The following is a 16,585-nucleotide window of genomic DNA, read 5'->3' on the forward strand; positions in this document are numbered from 1 at the left end:
CGGGCCGCGACTGAGAGGGCTGAGCTTGGCGGGACAGCGCCCGGATTCAAAGGACCGCTGTGATTGGCCAGAGCGGAGCAAGGCGGGCCGGGATTGGCGGAAGCTTTGAGGCTGCGGCCCATGGGAGTGCGAGGCGCTCAGTTGGGCGGAGCCAGGGGTGCTCGCCGGGCCCGCGGTCGCCCTGGGTCCCGCTCGCCAGACTCCCGTCCCCTTTTCTGCCCCTCTCTATTGCCCAGGTCCCGGCTAAAAGGCCCCCGCAGAGCCTCTACCAGAGAGCCCCAGCGGCATGCGGGGCAGGGGGCGGGGAGGGGCGTAGCCGGCAGCCCGCCTGGCAATGGTTCCGGCTCGCAAAGGCAGATGCGATGGCAGCACGGAGCAGGGAGCCCCGCCGGGGAGCGGGGAGGTTGTGCACAGCTCGCTGCGGGCTCTGAGCGCCACTTCCCTCGCAGCGGTTCCAGTTCTGCGGGGACTTGGACTGCCCCGATTGGATGCTGGCCGAGATAAACACCTTGGCAAAACTCTTAAGTGCCTGCTGCTCACCCTCATTCTCCCCGCAGTCCTCGGTGAAGCTGAAGCTGATCTGCCGCCCGCCACTGCTGTCATTCTCAGCCGCCGGCCTGCACGGCAGCCACTCCTTTTAGCGCCGTGTTCCCGCTCAAACCCGTCCGTGTCCCTTTGCACATCTCTCTTTCACCCCTCCCTGCTATTTACAGACACCGCCCCGCTCACTCCCTCCCCAGGCTCGGCAGCCGCGGAACTCCCGCAGCCGCCGCGGCGTCCCCACCCATCCCCCCGTCACCCAGCGGAGCGGGGCAGGGCCCCTGCTCGGGGTACAGTGGCAGTACCGCTCTGCGCCCACAAGGCGGCAGCACTGCCGCAGAGCTCAGCATAACAACGAAATTAAAGGAAGCTCGCACAAGAAGGGAAGGAGGAAAGAAAAAGCCACCTGCGGAGCTCAAAAGCAGAAACACTGTATCATTGTGCACCAAGGTCCTTGATTTTCTACATTTAAATTTTTTCTTTGCATTTGATTTCATGCCCAACAGTTGTCTAAGAAATAATGTTATTAAATCTTTGTTTCTCTTGGTACACTGTGAGAATTTGGTGTTGCTCTGTATGCCAGGCTTTGGCCACACTTGTGGACATGTAAAATGAGCACTTGGATTCCTCCGGACACATAATGGGCAAAGTGTGTCAGAAGGTTCTGGTGGATAAACTGCTGTTCTGTACATCTACGGTGGTGCTGAGTTTTGCTGAGCACCTTAACCACCTACACAGTGGGGAAGGCCGATGGACTCCTGACTACAGGCCTGGGGTGATGGTGCTGCCTTCTGCATGCCTTTCCTTTGTGGACACAAACCAGTGGAAAAGCAAGGCCCTGAAGCAACCAGGACACTCCTGAGAGGGCCACCCCATTCCAGAAGCAGTGCCAAACACACCCACCCTCCTCTCCCAGCCCAGGCAAGTGCTGCAGCAGGCAGAGGAGGCAACTACCTGGGGAAAATGGAATCTTGGCCCTGCTCCACCAGGTACCAACCTCTTCCTCTGCCAGACAATGTGCCTTCACACAAAAGATGAGTCCCCAAAGGATGGGCCTTGCAGACTCTTGCCTTGGAGTGGGAGCAGCTCCACCCCGCTTTTATTCTGGTGGCAGCTTGCTTCCTCCCAAGGCAGAGACTGGTGCTCCCAGGGTGAGCAGTCCCGGTGAAATGGCCAGGCCCCCCAGCCCTGCAGTTTAAAAATGACCACAGACACACAGAGAGAACCATGGACAGGTGAGAAAGAAATGCTCCGTGAGGCGAGGCTGGTTTGAACAGCTGCATCCTGGGCATTGCTTTGCTGTCTCCCATCACCCAGCTCTGCAGCCAAGAGGCCCCTGTGGTCTGTAGCAGCCTCTTGGTGCACGTGGGACCGCTCGGGGAAGGCGGCCAGAGCAGGACGTACTGGGGACCCAGGTGCAGCAGCCACGTAGAAATGCTGTGAGGTCCAGAGACACCGAGCGGTACGGCCAGCCCGGGTCACAGCCACGCTGGAAGGGGAGCGGGAGCTGAGAGTACGGGATGGGATCATGCTTGGTTCCAAGGCAGGTAAATTCCCCACCATTTTTCCTTGTTATTTTGAACTCTAACAGCATCAAACACTTTGTGCTTCTCTGTGTTTAACATCCAGTTTTCCAGTGAGTTGGCTGCTCACGGTTTTTCTCTGTTTCACCACAAAATCGGTTGTAAGTTGTTTTTGGGTCAAATCCCAACATCTCCCTTTCCTCATGGATTTGGAAGGAAAATGTTGAAACCCAGGTGCTGACAAAATACCTTAGAAAAAAATCAAAATGGGCTTGTGAGGGGGGAGCAAATTTTTAAAGTGCAAGTAATCAGATTTCAGTCCAATGAACTTGACTGTTCAGTGACATGATATGAAAATGAAATCATCACATATATACACACACACAATATAACCATTATACATCTTCTGGACACATCTCAATTATATAATTGATTATATAATGTCTCACACAATTTTGTAAACAACTATGGGCCAAAAATCATATTCAGTTCTGTGACAGTAACATTAAGCTTTGGCTGAATTAAAAGTCAGGTTTGCTACCTTGCATGTGCACAAATCCCCTGGTCAATCACAGCCAAGCCCCCATCCTTATAGAGTTCCAGCTCCTCCAGAGAGGCTTCAAACTTCACCATGTCAGGCAGCAGTTTCTTGAGCAATTCAATCACTTAAAAAAGGAAGCATACAAATTTATCTCTACATTATGAAGAGCAACTCACTGCTGCCACACAGTGTGTTTGTTTAAGGGAACTCTGAGTGAACACTTACAGGGCAAGTGACACCACAATCTCCCAACAAATTTTACAATGCAGCTGCCAAAGCTCACAGCATTGCAGCCAGGGAGGGGAGCCAGTGGCAAATGCTGCGCTCATTGTCAAAAGTTACCAATCCTCAGGTGACTGCAATCCACGTACCTTCCTCAACAGCATCAGTGGCTACAAAAACTTCTCCAGTTTAAGCCTCTCCAAGAGGCTGTGGATTTTCTTTCCTGCTCCTTGCAGGGAAGGCATGTCTTCTTTGACTCCAAAGGAAGTCTCTCCTTCTGAGATGATCCCACCTAGAGCTGTGCCCATCTTAACCTCCGAGAGAAAGATCGACACTTTAAAACTGGGGAGCATCACTGTGCACGCTGAAAAGCCAGAATGCACCATCTCCGGATAAGGCGCAGAATCACTCCAGTTGCAGACACGAATTTTTTAAGAACAGACTGGAAATAGCTTGGGACACTTGTAGCAACATTTAGATCTCGGGTGGCCTCTGCCATGCAACAGAAACTGGAGTGCCAAATCTTCCTAGACAAAAATTCCTCTCCTTGACCAAATCAATCCTCAACTGGCACATGGCAGCTGAACTTTACACCCACGCGTGATGCTGAATACAAGAAGAAATTTGAGTTTTCTTCATTGAAATGAGGGCAACAAAGATCTGGCCCTCACAACCGGTCAGGCACACCTCGGCAGACTCTGTTAGCTCGTGTCAGGCGGGGAGAAGGTGCACGAGGAACGCGTGTGTCCACCTCGACACGAGCGGAAGTCGCTCACCTGTACCTTCCGACGTGCCCTGCAGCACACGGCCAGGAATACACTAGTGAAGTACTTGTTATGGGGAAGAAATAGACTGTTAAGGACTTTACCTTCATCTGTGTCCAGTCCTCCTTGGACTGAGTCCTGGCTGCCTCGCCGGTGGACTGGAGGTATTTCTTCCTAAACTCGTCTCCCACCACGCGGACGCGTTTAGCGAACGCCAGGCTCGGACGGGTCTGTCAGAATAGGAGCAGATGCCATGTCAGGAAAAGGAGCTAAAAATGAGTAGGTGCAGACAGTTTCACATACACAGCACTTCCAGGGTGCAGTTACTACTGGTACATCTATGCAGTACTCTAAGCAATGATTTCTAACCTTTTATCCCAGCTTTAATAGCTTATTTCTAATTATCACCATCTTTATAACCAGCATACTCACCTGCCCCTGCAATACACAGGCACAGGGAGGACACTGCAGCTATTTATACAACAGAACACATAACGTACCAAATTAAACACCCTAGAACTATACCTCACTTTTGGAAACAAAAGCTGGGCAAACATTTAGTGTGCAAAACACCTGTAAGAATAAAACCTGCTTTAAATATATTAAGCATCTAGCCACACACGCCCCTATGAAAATCAGTGGAGCAGTGACAAAAAAGGAATTTCCTTAACCTATGAATACTCATCTCTAAGATTCTGTGATGCAGTTGCCACTGCACACAGCCACAAGCGACCTTTTTACTATCAGGCTAAAGAACAAAGGAAATCCCAGTTTGCCCCATCTTGTCTGCAAAGAAACAGAGAAGGGAGAGATGCTCCTCAGAGGAGCATGGTAAAAAGACAAGAGGCCCTGGGCCGAAGCTGCAGTGAGGAAATTTCTATTTGGACATCAGGCAAAACCACTGGGCCAATGTTTCAAGTGCCACTGCTGAGAAATGTGTGTTACGGAGCCATGTGGACTTCATGTCTGCTTTTACAGGACAAATCACACTCAAATATGGTATCTAGGCTGCATTTTTCTTTGAAAGGTCATTCTCAATGAACAATGCCTGGCTAGCAAACTACTGTTTGGTCCACTTCTGAAAACATGCCATACCCCAAGTGAAGAGCCAGATCCTTACAAGACTGAGCTCCGTGTAATTTGCTTTGTAATATTATGAGAGTCAGCTTCTCTTAGGAATTTTAACTGTATCAAGCACTCCAAATCATGTTCCGTTTTCCTGTGTCTGAACCTGAACACTTTCTTATAACATTTATGACAAGAATTATTTTAGCATAGTCCTTTGCCTTGAAACCCATGGGAATATAACCTTTGAAGCCAATGGGGTGGGATTTGGGACAATAATGAGCACTTTACAGAATTCTTTTGAAAAGACTAATCTTTGAGGTTGACTAGGAAAGAAACTGCTGCCTTCTGATTGCAGATGTGTTGCATGGGGGAGGGCCTTTTAATCACCACGCCCTGCAGCACTGGGCCTTTAGGCACGAGACAGCAGGACAAATTCCCGTGTCACAATAATCCACAGCAGCCTGAAAAGCATGTTAGCACACATTGCTGAAACAATTGACACAAGTTACTTTCAAGACAAGAAACCCAAGGCAAACCCAAGCACATGTTGGTTACTGATTTTTTTTTAGCAGAGCAAAGTAAAAAGTCTTGAGAAGCTATCTGTAAAATACTCACACTCCAATATTCTTTTCCTCTGTAGGGGTCATCCCGACATGTACAAGTGAAAGCCCTAAAGGAAAGAAATGTCCATGATCACATACCTCTTCACTACAAAGTCTCTGCCAACAGCTCTCTCTTCTCCATGTCTCTGTGTCTCTTCTCCGCATTGTCTCATCTCTACAGTCAGGGCCCACGAGGTACTTCGTAAGAGCAGTTCGCAGTCACAACAGAAGTATCTGTAGCAGTTGCACTTCACCAGCTTTATAGAAAGTCGCCAGTGGCATTTCTTGAAAACAAAAGGACACAATGCAACAGGCCACATAGAGTACCACACCAGATTCTGCACTCCGAGTATGCCCGAACTGATTTTTAGTTCCTTATTTCTAAGGGGAAAGGAACCCGAACAGTAATTTTTCTCTACTGCAATTAAAGCACAAAACAGCCGCCCAGTCGAGGACTAGCGACACTTCCCCACGTGAACAGCCGCTGGCGGAAAGGGCTACACATCAAAAGCCTGTGTGGACAAGGTCACTGGCCTCTGCAGCCCTACCCAGACTACACCGCAGCCTACCTGTTTCGGAAGCGTGTATGAAGACCGATTCAGTCCCTACTAAGGAAAACGAACAGTAACCAGCAGTGAGGAAGCGCTGATGGTCGGCCTGTACTCCAGAGGCCTTTGGGAGCCTCACGGAGAGCGGCGACCCGCCGCTCGGCCCACTGCGGAGCGGAGTTCCGCTGCCCGGAGCCGCGTGACCCGCGGGCGGGACGTGACCGCCCCGCCCCGTCGAGGGCCTCCCGAGGGGCGGAGGGCAGGGGGGGGAGAGGCGGGGGGGAAGGGGGAGGGAGAGTGCGCTGCATCATCCCGGCGGCTGCGCGGCTCAGCCCCGGAACACCTAAGCAGGAAACTCCTTTTTTGGGTCACGGAAGTGCCATAAAAGGCGTGGAGGAACTGCCAAATATGGTCGGCTCGGTTCCGGACGTCGCGAGAGCGGCGCTTCTGTTTAGCCGGGACCGCCCCCGGCGCGCTCCCGGAGCTGGCACGGCGCCGCGAGCGCCGGAGCCTGGCGGAGGCGTTTCCTCCGGAGCCCAGCCGTGCTACCGTTCGTGTCGCTAGTGGTCAGTGGGCTTTAAATCACAAACAGCCGAGGTTTAGTTCTCAGATCTCTGAGAACAGTCCTGCCTGAGAGATGACAGATTTACCAACTGGTAAGTTCTTAGGTATCTTTCAGAATTGGTGCCATTTTCCAGAGGTGGTCTTCATGCCTGAGGAGAAGGACTAGAATTGTGACTTCAGCAGGTTGCCCTTCCTAACCAGTACAGTCCATTTTGGTAAGCAGTAGGGCACACTGTGTCTGGCAGAGATTGCTAGGCAGTTTACACTGTGCTAAGTGCATTCAAGACCTGTTTCTGCCAACTAGTCACAACCTTAAACCTAAGTATCTTGTAGAGAGCCTACCCAAAAAGAGAAACATCAGAACCCTCTTCTGTACCTGTACCAAGAGCTCTCATGGATCAAATTTCCTCTGAATTCAGTCTGCAGTGGTCACATAGCCCATGAAATGCATTTCAAGACACCAGGAAGTGTTTACTCCTATAAATACTGAAACACCTGTAATAAAGGATATCAGGCCCACACACTCACATGCTCTATGTTGTGTCAAGGAGGAACTCATGGCAGCCCTCAGGTGACCAGGGCTACGTTGTCAACCAGCCATTATGACTGAGCTAACTGTATTTCCAGCCTAGAAACTGCTCTGTTATTTTGACATCTAGTGAGATTTCTGACTATCTATGAACACAGCTGAGATTCTAATTTTCTGACTTTAATTTCAGCATTGGAAGAATTGTTTTTCTGTCTAAGGTTAGCTCTGGAGAAGCCAGAAGACAGTAACTGTGGCTACTTCATAAGAGCTGGTGATGCGCCTAATGCAAGGACATAAGTATGCCATCCATGCTTTTTGCAAGCAACTGGACATAAGATTGATTTCCTCTCCTTTCTTTAAACAGGTATTTTTTTCCAGGAGACAGATGGTACATGTAGCTTTGAAGCAACTGAAGGAGTCGGGATTGCTGTGGTGCAGTCTTCCTAAGTAGTAATTTCAAAGAAAGTCTAAGTCTGCACAATTTGATGTTTTATTTATTTTTTTTTTTTTTTTCTGAAGGGTATTGTACAGCAAATATCCCAATGGCAGGAAAGCGCATTCAATGTGTTTAGAAGTCAAACAGTCACTTTCATTTTAACAAACACAATTACAAAGTAAAAATAAACCACAAAATAATGAACTGCATGTTCATAACATACAAAATTTGCTGCCTACTCAGTAGGTAACTACAACATTCCAACTCCTGAATATATATATATATATATAAATATAAATATATATATATATATATATAAATTTACATTTTTGTAACAAAAATAGATTTTAAGAGGTGGTGGGGAGAGGGTGTGGGGGTTCTCCTGTTTGTTTTTTTGGGGTGGTTTTCTCGTCAGTTTTTTTGTTTGTTTCGTTGGCTGGTTTGGGTTTTGGTTGTTTTTTTGGTTTTTTGTTTTTTGCTTTTTGTTTTTTTTTTTTTGGTAGTGCTTTTTGCCTGTTGTTGGTTTTTGGGATTTTTTTGGTTTTTTGGGTTTTTTTTGCTTACTTCCATTCCCTGGCCTTTCCTCTTGCTCCTCTCCCCACCCATTCCCTGCTCTTCCTTACATTCTTTGAGAAACATACCTTCCACTTTAAGGCAAGATGCAAAGCATCCACTCACACAAATGCATGACGTCAGCAAGGCTTCACAAAAAGGCACCAAGACTTGTAACTTTTAAAACAAAACTTCTGCCACATGTGAGTGTCTCATCAGGTGATATTTACATAGCATCACTCCAACATGCTCAAATACAGTAAGTGCTGTTCCCAAAGAAGTTTGAAACTCATTATAGCATTGTCACTAAAATAGAATTAACACTTACAAAATATGGCCCTTCAAACTCCAAATTATATAATATGAATGTGCAAAGATTTTTTCCACATCAATAGTACCTAAAGGAAAGCAAAACCATGGCACATGTACAATTTACATCAGCTAGATACTTAATCAAAAGTCTTTTCTTCCTAATAAAAGACTATTGTTTATGGGGAAAATTATATTGAACTTATATCCACAGTCCATGCAAATGAAGTCATTCAAGAGAGGTGGAAAACTTAAGCAGCAGTTGATTCAGGCAGCTGATGTTTAAACTAAATAGCCTTGCAACGTATGGTGTTGTGGGAGTAACTGGAAACTCCATGTCTGATAACACCAGTGGAAAAGGTGAATTCTCCAGTTCCAGAAGTTACTCAGCAGATCTCAATTGTCCTTGGCGAAAAGGCTGAGTTCATGTCTGAAAGTGCTGAGGTCACCTGTGAGCTGAAATTGTTGGCAACTCCTGGAGATGAGAAGGAGGTGGCCACTTGGGTCTGAAAAGTGGCAGAGCCAGAGGGGTAGGTGGTTGCTATAGAAGGGGATGGGAATGTGGTGTGTGAAGGGGAGGGATAGGAAGAGGGAGCAGGAGAAGAATACGCTGTGCGCACTGGAGAGGGGTAAGTGGCGGCCATGGAGGAGGGGTAGGACGTAGTTACAGAGGATGAATAGGCAGGAATTGGGGAAGCAGTTGAGGCTGGAGCTGCCTTTTCCACTTTCTTGTCCTTCTGCCTAAGGTGGATTTTAGTGTGCCTCTTCCTCTCATCACTTCTAGCAAACTTTCTGCCACAAATGTCACAAGCAAATGGCTTCTCTCCTGTGTGTGTGCGGATGTGCGTAGTCAAGTGGTCACTCCTGCTGAAGTTCCGCATGCAAATGCGGCACTGGAAAGGTTTCTGTCCCGTGTGGATGCGTATGTGCCGCGTTAGCTCATCCGATCGTGAAAATCTCCGGTCACAGGACTCCACTGGGCAGGCATAGGGACGCTCATGAGGAGGTGTCTTGCTTGGACGGTTTGGGTATTTCCTCATCCTGCTGGGTTTGATCAGCTGGGATTGATAATTAGTGTTGAGGGTCTTCAACTCTTGGGAGCCAGTCTGCGAAGCAAATGCCTTAATAGTGGACAGTGGTGTGAGGGAAGGCTGCTGTGCTCTGGTCTCAAGGGCTGGGAAGGGCTTCTGATCAGCTGGAACAATACTGAGTTCACCCTGCTGCTGAGGGAACAAGTAATCCGGGATCATTGGCACCTGAAAGTTGGTTTTAGCAGTCGGATAAGCTGGAGGTGGATACTGTATGGGGGCTCCAGAGGGGTTGGGGAAGGATTGGGTCTGGGATTCAGGGAAAATGTCAGAGCTGGAATTAGGAAATGTTGGTGCAGCTGAATAAATTGGATTGTTCTCGCTGGCTTGGACAGAACAGCTCAATGGGGAGCTCTGCGAGGAGGAGGATGATGAGGATGAAGTAGGCGTAGAAGTGGGTGGTGCATTAGCCATGCCCACCAGCCCACTGACGAGGCTGAAGAGGGGCTCTGGCCATAGGGGGTTGCTGCTGTTGGGGGCTGGCTCTAAGGAGAAGCGCCCCGTGTAGGTTATCGGTGGCAGTCGCGTCGTTTGGTTGGGATAGCTGGTTTCTGGCAGGGTTTTCTCGTTGTTCAGGGAGATTTCGGGGAAAGTGTCTGCAAAGAGAGGAATAGCGATTAATTCCAGCAGCCACTGCAGCTGCTGCCGGTGCTACGTGAGCCATCCCTCTCACAGCGCAGCCCCAAATTCTGGTTAATTACTAATTGAGCGTAACATATTGCAGCGTCGCTGGCAGGTCTCCAGCCACAGCTAGTCCGGAGCCGCTGACGCACGCAGGAGAATCCCCCCGCGCGGCCGCCGGGACAAAAGCGACGCTGCAGCGCGGAATTCCCGCAGGCGTCGCTGCCCCCGCTGCAGACCGGGACTCCCCGCCCGCCTGGGCGAGGTCAGAGCGCTTACCTGCCGCGAGATGTTCGAAGTGCTGCTCTCCGGGCTCCCCGGCGGCGCCGAAGCCTGCACTCTCCGGTGCCCCGGACGGGGCGAGGAACTGAGGGCCCCCGCCGCTGAGCAGCATCATCTCCTCCAGCTTGGGATAGTGAGTGTCCATGGCGGGGGGCGAGTGCGGGAAGGCGCCAAAGGGGTCGGAGATCTGCAGCGGGGGCAAGAGCTGCATCTCTGCCTTGGCCGCGGCCATGAGGGTGCCGGGCTCCGACTCTGACGGGTGATGGCGCTGCCGCCGCGGAGCCGGCGGACGGGCCGGCTGCGGCGAGGAGGCCGGCGCCTGCTCTGCGCCCTGCGCCGCTGTCGCCCCGGCGCTGCCCGCTGAAAGCGCTCGGCTCCCCGCCCGCCCGCCCGCCCGGGGCTCCCCCCGGCTCTGCCCGCTGGAAGCGCTCGGCTCCCCGCCCGCCCGCCCGCCCGGGGCTCCCCCCGGCTCTGCCCGCTGGAAGCGCTCGGCTCCCCGCCCGCCCCGACACTGCCTCTATATATCGGGTCTCACCGGCCGCAGCCCGCCCCGGCCCTGACGTACATGGCCATATATGGAAAGCAGGAAGCCCTTATATGGATGCGGGCCGGAGGACCCCTCCTGGCGTCAGAGCCTGGCACCGGGGAAAGCCGGGCCGGGGGGCCCCGCCCGCCCCGGGCTGAGGGCCCCACGTCTGGTGCAGGTCTGACCCCCGCCACGGGCAGCGGCGCCGCAGCGCCGCCGAGGCATCGCCGGTCCCGGGAGATTGGGTCGCCGGCCCCCGCCGGCCCCGGCCAGCCAGCCGGAAGCCCCCGCCGTACTTTCCATATTAGGAAACAACCTTATAAGTCTCGATTCCGGCGGAGGCTTCCCTGGCCTTATATGGCTATTCCGGCCCCGGGTTGGGGGGGCGCAGAACGAGTCTGCAGCCGGGCGCGCGCCCGCCCCCAGGCAACAGGAGCGCGCGGAAGGCCCGGGCCGCGGAAAAGTGAGGCTGCTGCCCGGGCGGATGGCACAGGAGCCTCGGGGAGCACCCGGCAGATCCCGGGGTCGCCGCTGTATTTTCGTGGGTAGAGGTCCCCCTCGCCCCCGCCCCGTTTGCTCATCTCGCACTACTCGCCTCCCCTCCGTCTCCGCGGAGGAGCCAAGCCCCGGCGGCTCACGGTTAGCGGCGCCGCGCCCGCGGCAGCCTCAGCGTGGAGTTCTCTGGGTGCTGGCAGCGCGCCCGAGGCAGGAGCTGCCCGCTCCCAGAAAAGGGGACTCTCTGGGATTCCAGCGGCCTGCGGGGCTCGCCATGCTCCGTCCGCTCCCGACGAGAATGGCGGAGGTCTGCCCGTAGCGCCAGACCGTGCCAGACCCCGGCTCTGTGCGCCTTCTTCACGTAACGGAGAACGAGGCACTGGTAAACAGTGAGCCCCAAGTGCTACACGGCCGCAGCCGCCACTGACTTCAGAGCGATGAAAAGTGACAGCGCTCGGGACTCTGCTCTCGCGGCCTTAGGACTGTCCCCTGACACGTCAACTGCTCTCTCCTGCCCTCCCCTCAAAGCGCTGGCTGCGCCCTGCACCCGGTCCCCATGGAACCCTAGGCCGTCTGCTCGACTCAACACGTACGCCGAAAAGCCGCGGAAGAACGCTCCCCGGGCCGGGGGAGCCTCCCACGCTATAAATAGTCGCTCGCCGCGGCCGCCGCTCCGCCCCGCCCGGGCAGCCCCGCCGCCGGCGCGCGGGGCTCCCCTGGCTCCGGGCCAGGCGGCACCGGCGACGCAGTGCGGCCACAGTGCGCGTGCGCGGCGAGGGCTTCCCCGCAGTGTGCGGGGCTCCGGGGGCGGGGCCGCAGCCGTCGCCCGCAGCCCAGCGCTTCGGCGGGTCAGATGCCGGTGACCGCGCCCGAAGCTCCGCGGCTCACGGTCTCCCCATCGTCAGGTGCAGGGCGGGACTTGCCGGGGGGCCGGCTCGCCGCCGTCCGCGGCTCCACGTTCTGCCCCGACGGCGCTCCCTCTGCCGCGGAGACGGAGCGTAACGGCAGGCGACTTGGTTCCTCTTCTGGTCTGGCCCGGTTCGCTCGGGGCACCGACCGCGTCGGGGCGCGTCCCGCAGCGCCACTCGCGGTCGACTGCAGAGCTGGCTTTTCTCCGCGAAAGTCCTGGCGCCGAGCCGAGCCGGGCCGGGCCACACAGCGCTTTATGCCAGGCGGCCGTCTGCCGTGGGAAGGCAGCTGCGTAAACCGCTAGGCTCTACCGCCTTTGTGATTTATATTCAAGTTGCGAGCAACTTGAGAGGCCTCTGTCTGCTCGCTTTTATAGAATATTTAAACTTTTGCCACGTGTACGGTTTTTAACTGAGTTCCTATATTTAGAACCGTGCCTTGTCAGTAACGTTGTGCAGTGCCTCTCACACTGATGCATTTCCACCTTAAAATTGGCGATGGGCTGCAGCAACACAATGCCTCCAGGAAAAACGTAGATAGCTTCTGCTTATCTGCAGCTGCTATTGCTCAATGGTAGCTACTACACGTCTGTTCTTTGTTACTTACATAAGGAGTTACTTCTTATGGAGAGAAATCATACTAGTTTTCACTAGTTTGCACCAGGCCAAACCTCTATTTTGAAAATGTGATTTGGAACTTTTCCTTTTTTAACAGATACCTGCTGCAGGTTTTGTGATGTCCCATACAGAATGATTTCAACTAGTCTGATTTTCATCAGCATGTCACAATATGGAGCTCTGTTAGAAAGGGATGAGTAGCAGAACTTTTTCTACAAACACCGTAGTTTGTTTTGGCTTCTGAACATCTTACTGACATTGCATCTTCCTTGTCCTCTTTTTTTATTCTATTCCTTTTCAAGATCAGAAAGAGGTGCCTGATTCCTAGAGAATTTAATTCATGTACTCTGTATGTTAAGCCAAATATTCCTTTACAGATATTGAAGGGCATGATTCAGACAAAGCTGGTTTATTGTCAAAATCTGAAATCACAGATGGAAAATCTATTCCTATTTTTTTTTCAACTACCTTCATTTTTATCAATGTAATTCTAATTTATAAATTCACATAAGAGAAAGCAAGAGACCTGATGTAAACTTGCAGACAGAGTAGTGTAACTAGCTTCAGCTGCACATAAGTTATAGTAATACTGTTTTGCAAAAGACTGTTTTGGAGCAGTTGCACCATTCTGGTGAGGTTTGCTGATTCAGGGAAGTACTGGAGAGGCTGTGGATGACGTAAAACCTGTGCACCGAGCTAGGAAATTGCCTGTTGGTATGAGTTTTCCAAACTCTTCTTCTGTTGCATTTGTGTTGCATTTTCTTTTCCTGAATACAACATTAGGTATGTAGGAATTACATTAAAGGTGTTATATTTTTACTATTGAGATCTGTGGACCTTATTTTCTCTCAGCCTGAGGGAACTGCAGGCTGTCAGTGGCAGATCTGTTCCCAAGAGAAAGTTTCTTGGGAGATCTTGCACTCAAGGACAACATTTGTTAACCATCTTGCTTTCTCAAAACAGTTCTGCATAACTGTAGATGGCATGTTTTTCTCTATGGGACAAGAGGTGGTGTTTCCTTACCCAATCATATTAACCCTGTAGCATAAGACCCTATACAAACTGAAAAGTTCAGAGAATAACAGCCCCCTATTCCTAACAACTCGTGGTGTGTGTGCTGTGAACCCACACTGATACATTGTGTCCAACAGCAACAGAGATCCAAGATCTGTTTAGCTGATGTAGCCAGACATTTGGGTTTTTTCTAGGTAGTATGATTTGCATGTCCAATGAATTTGCTACTATAGACCAGTATTTGAAATTCAAAATCTTCCAAAATGGCAGTATTTTAATAAATTTGTAACACTTCCCTTAACGCTCCTAGTGAAAGCACAGAAATGTAAGACACTGCCACTGGATCAGTCACAATTTTATTTGAAAATTTAACGGTTCTGGCTCTGATTGTCTAGTGAATAAACACGTGTAACACACTAAGTCCATCACTGTCAAATGTATTTGTTGTCTCTCAATATATTTCAGTGAGAGGGGTCCTATTGCAAGGACACAGAGCGCAAAAATGCTATGAGGTCAGGGAAGAGAAGAGAGAATGGTTCCAAATTTAAAAATTACCTGAGAATCCTTGGTTTTGTTTTGCTTGCTTTATTAGTAGAGGCTGGTACAAACTATTTTATATTCAGCCTCAGCATAACTTTCAATGTTTAATTTTTCACTCTTTTTTTTTTTTTATTCAAACTAATCTATTGTGCCAATAAAAGAATCACTATGCCTTTAAGAAATGTTTCCACACGATTACAGATTTATCTCTCAGTTACTTTTTGTTAACTGCTGCTTTCATGATGAGCTTACTTTCAGGTCTTTGCAACTCCTACCGCAACTAAAAGTAAAAAGGTCACTGTTACTGTCGGCACTAAATTAACTAAGTTCACCTCTGAAAGAAAGAAAAGTTAGCCAACTTTGTAATTTGCCTGGTGTCCTAACATTAATTTTGTTTCAGTTAGATGCACTTTTCACTTTATCCACAAACATAGTTTCTTTGTGTCTGGAATGTCCATTGACTTTTGGCAAAATTAAGCAATTTTCTTTCAGAACTGTTGTTTTTACCTGGATATGTAATAATAACAGCAGCAATCATAATTTCTCTAGGTCTCTTATTAATTGTTCAGATACACATGCCTCAACCGTCTTTATCCAAAACCTCTGATTACCTCATTCTGTTCTCTTCTCTGCTTTCCCAGGGTACTGGTTTTAATACTCCAGACCATAAAACAAGCTTTATGTGGCTTTTCCTTTAAAAAGTTTCATTATTCTCTCATTCTGTAATTCTCTAGTTATTATGTTGTATTACTCTATAAGCCTGAATAATTAGAAATTAGGGGGGATTGCAGCTTTTTTAAGTAATGCTGCAGAGTTGTTTCTTCCTTCTCATTCTCTACTCCAGAACCAAGCCATCTGACTATAAAAACTGTGACATGTATTGTAATGTAAGATACTCTAAAGATCTATGAGATGTATTTATAATTAATTTTTTCTTTCTGTTCAGTTGCATTCATTACAATTAAAGTCTATCACTTTTACATGGGACATGGAGCGGATACAAATGAACTCAAAAATGAGAAAATACTTAAATTTAAGAAGTCTTTTCAGCCCTATGTGGTGTGAAAACCACATTTTTTTCAGCGATTTTTGAATGCATGGCTCTGATCTAATGAGTGAGATTGACGGCCCTGTGTTTGCTGCAAAATTCTTCCCCCATTCTGGTCTGTGAGGTCCAAACCGTGCTGCTCCCACTGGCCGTGATGGTGCTGTCTATCTGTGAGAAGGAACTCTTCCCTGGTATTCAAAAGCAGGGCTTGCTCTACAAAAATTAAATTGAGCATGGAATGTGTAAGAATTGGGTTGCTTGCTTGTTTTTTATCTTAAGCTCAGACATTATAGATGAAAAGATGATGTCATCAATTTTTTTCAGCAATCTAAAGCAGCTGAGGGCTTCCCTCTCAGGCTTTCATGCTCTGATTTAAAGAAACCTTATAAAAAGAGTTCATTTGGGATGCATGGATTAAGAAACTTCAAGAGCTTATACAGTACTTGAAGTATTCAAATATCACCCCCAGTGCCAAAGAGCACCTCTGCTCTGCTGAACCTTCATCCTCCAGTTTAAGTAATTTGATTGCAATTGCCAAGAGCCATTTGCTGTTAGATCTGTGACAAATGGTATTAAGTCTCCGATGGTATCAGGGGGAGTTAGACAATTCACCATATAAAAGGCTGTCCTCTTTGTCCCTGCAGAATTAATACATATGAAGTATTAGAAAGGTAAAGGTAAGAAAGTAGCGGAAGAAAGGCAAAGCGGGTAACGATTATGAGCATTCAACAAATGCTATCGATGAATAAAGAAAACGGATGCCTCTGTCAGTGCTGGGTTTTCATTGCTACTGTTACACAGGCACTCATTTTCTTCCTTTGGTAGTAATAACTTCACATGTTCACGTTGTGCTTCAGAACAAAAATCACTGATGCCATTTACCATATGTATCTTTAGAGGTGAAGGGTTATTTAAGATGCCACGCAGACTCAGTGGTACTGAAGCTGAGGAAGTCTTCTGACTTCATTAAAAAGGAAACACAAATTATAAGCAGATTAAAAGCAAATTATATGCTTTTCCTTGCCTAGCACGACCATTGCCAGCAGTCCTATAGCATGCCGAATGAACATATATGTGGATTGCTATTCACATGGAAGAAAAGACCATAGTGGTTTTATTTCTCCGCAGGACTTTAAACAACTTTCATAGGTATTACAGTTACTTTCTGATCTGATCTAGTAGTTTCTTTGTAGTTTGACTTACTGAGGAAAAAACAGTAAAATACAAAGGAAAAAAAAAAACCCACA

At 49.3% G+C, this 16,585-nt stretch overlaps 1 protein-coding gene, 1 long non-coding RNA gene and 1 pseudogene across 2 annotated transcripts; 1 reads left to right on the forward strand and 2 right to left on the reverse strand.

Annotated features, from left to right (window-relative positions):
- Positions 1–950: 950 nt before the first annotated feature.
- LOC107210828 lies at positions 951–6,119 on the reverse strand (annotated as a pseudogene).
- A 6-nt stretch (positions 6,120–6,125) lies between these two features.
- On the forward strand, positions 6,126–7,472 carry LOC107210830. The gene is made up of 2 exons (XR_001524024.3): positions 6,126–6,464; positions 7,266–7,472. It is a non-coding gene; the product is annotated as an uncharacterized LOC107210830 (long non-coding RNA).
- A 191-nt stretch (positions 7,473–7,663) lies between these two features.
- Positions 7,664–10,618, reverse strand: EGR1 (early growth response 1). Its single transcript, XM_015642159.1, has 2 exons — positions 10,187–10,618; positions 7,664–9,882 (listed from the first exon to the last, which is right to left on the reverse strand). Exons 1-2 carry the CDS (start codon positions 10,419–10,421, stop codon positions 8,585–8,587), a joined length of 1,533 nt encoding a protein of 510 aa, XP_015497645.1. The 5' UTR covers positions 10,422–10,618; the 3' UTR covers positions 7,664–8,584.
- Between the last annotated feature and the right edge of the window lie 5,967 nt (positions 10,619–16,585).

This window comes from Parus major, chromosome 13, assembly GCF_001522545.3.
Source record: "Parus major isolate Abel chromosome 13, Parus_major1.1, whole genome shotgun sequence".
Classification (NCBI taxonomy): domain Eukaryota; kingdom Metazoa; phylum Chordata; class Aves; order Passeriformes; family Paridae; genus Parus; species Parus major.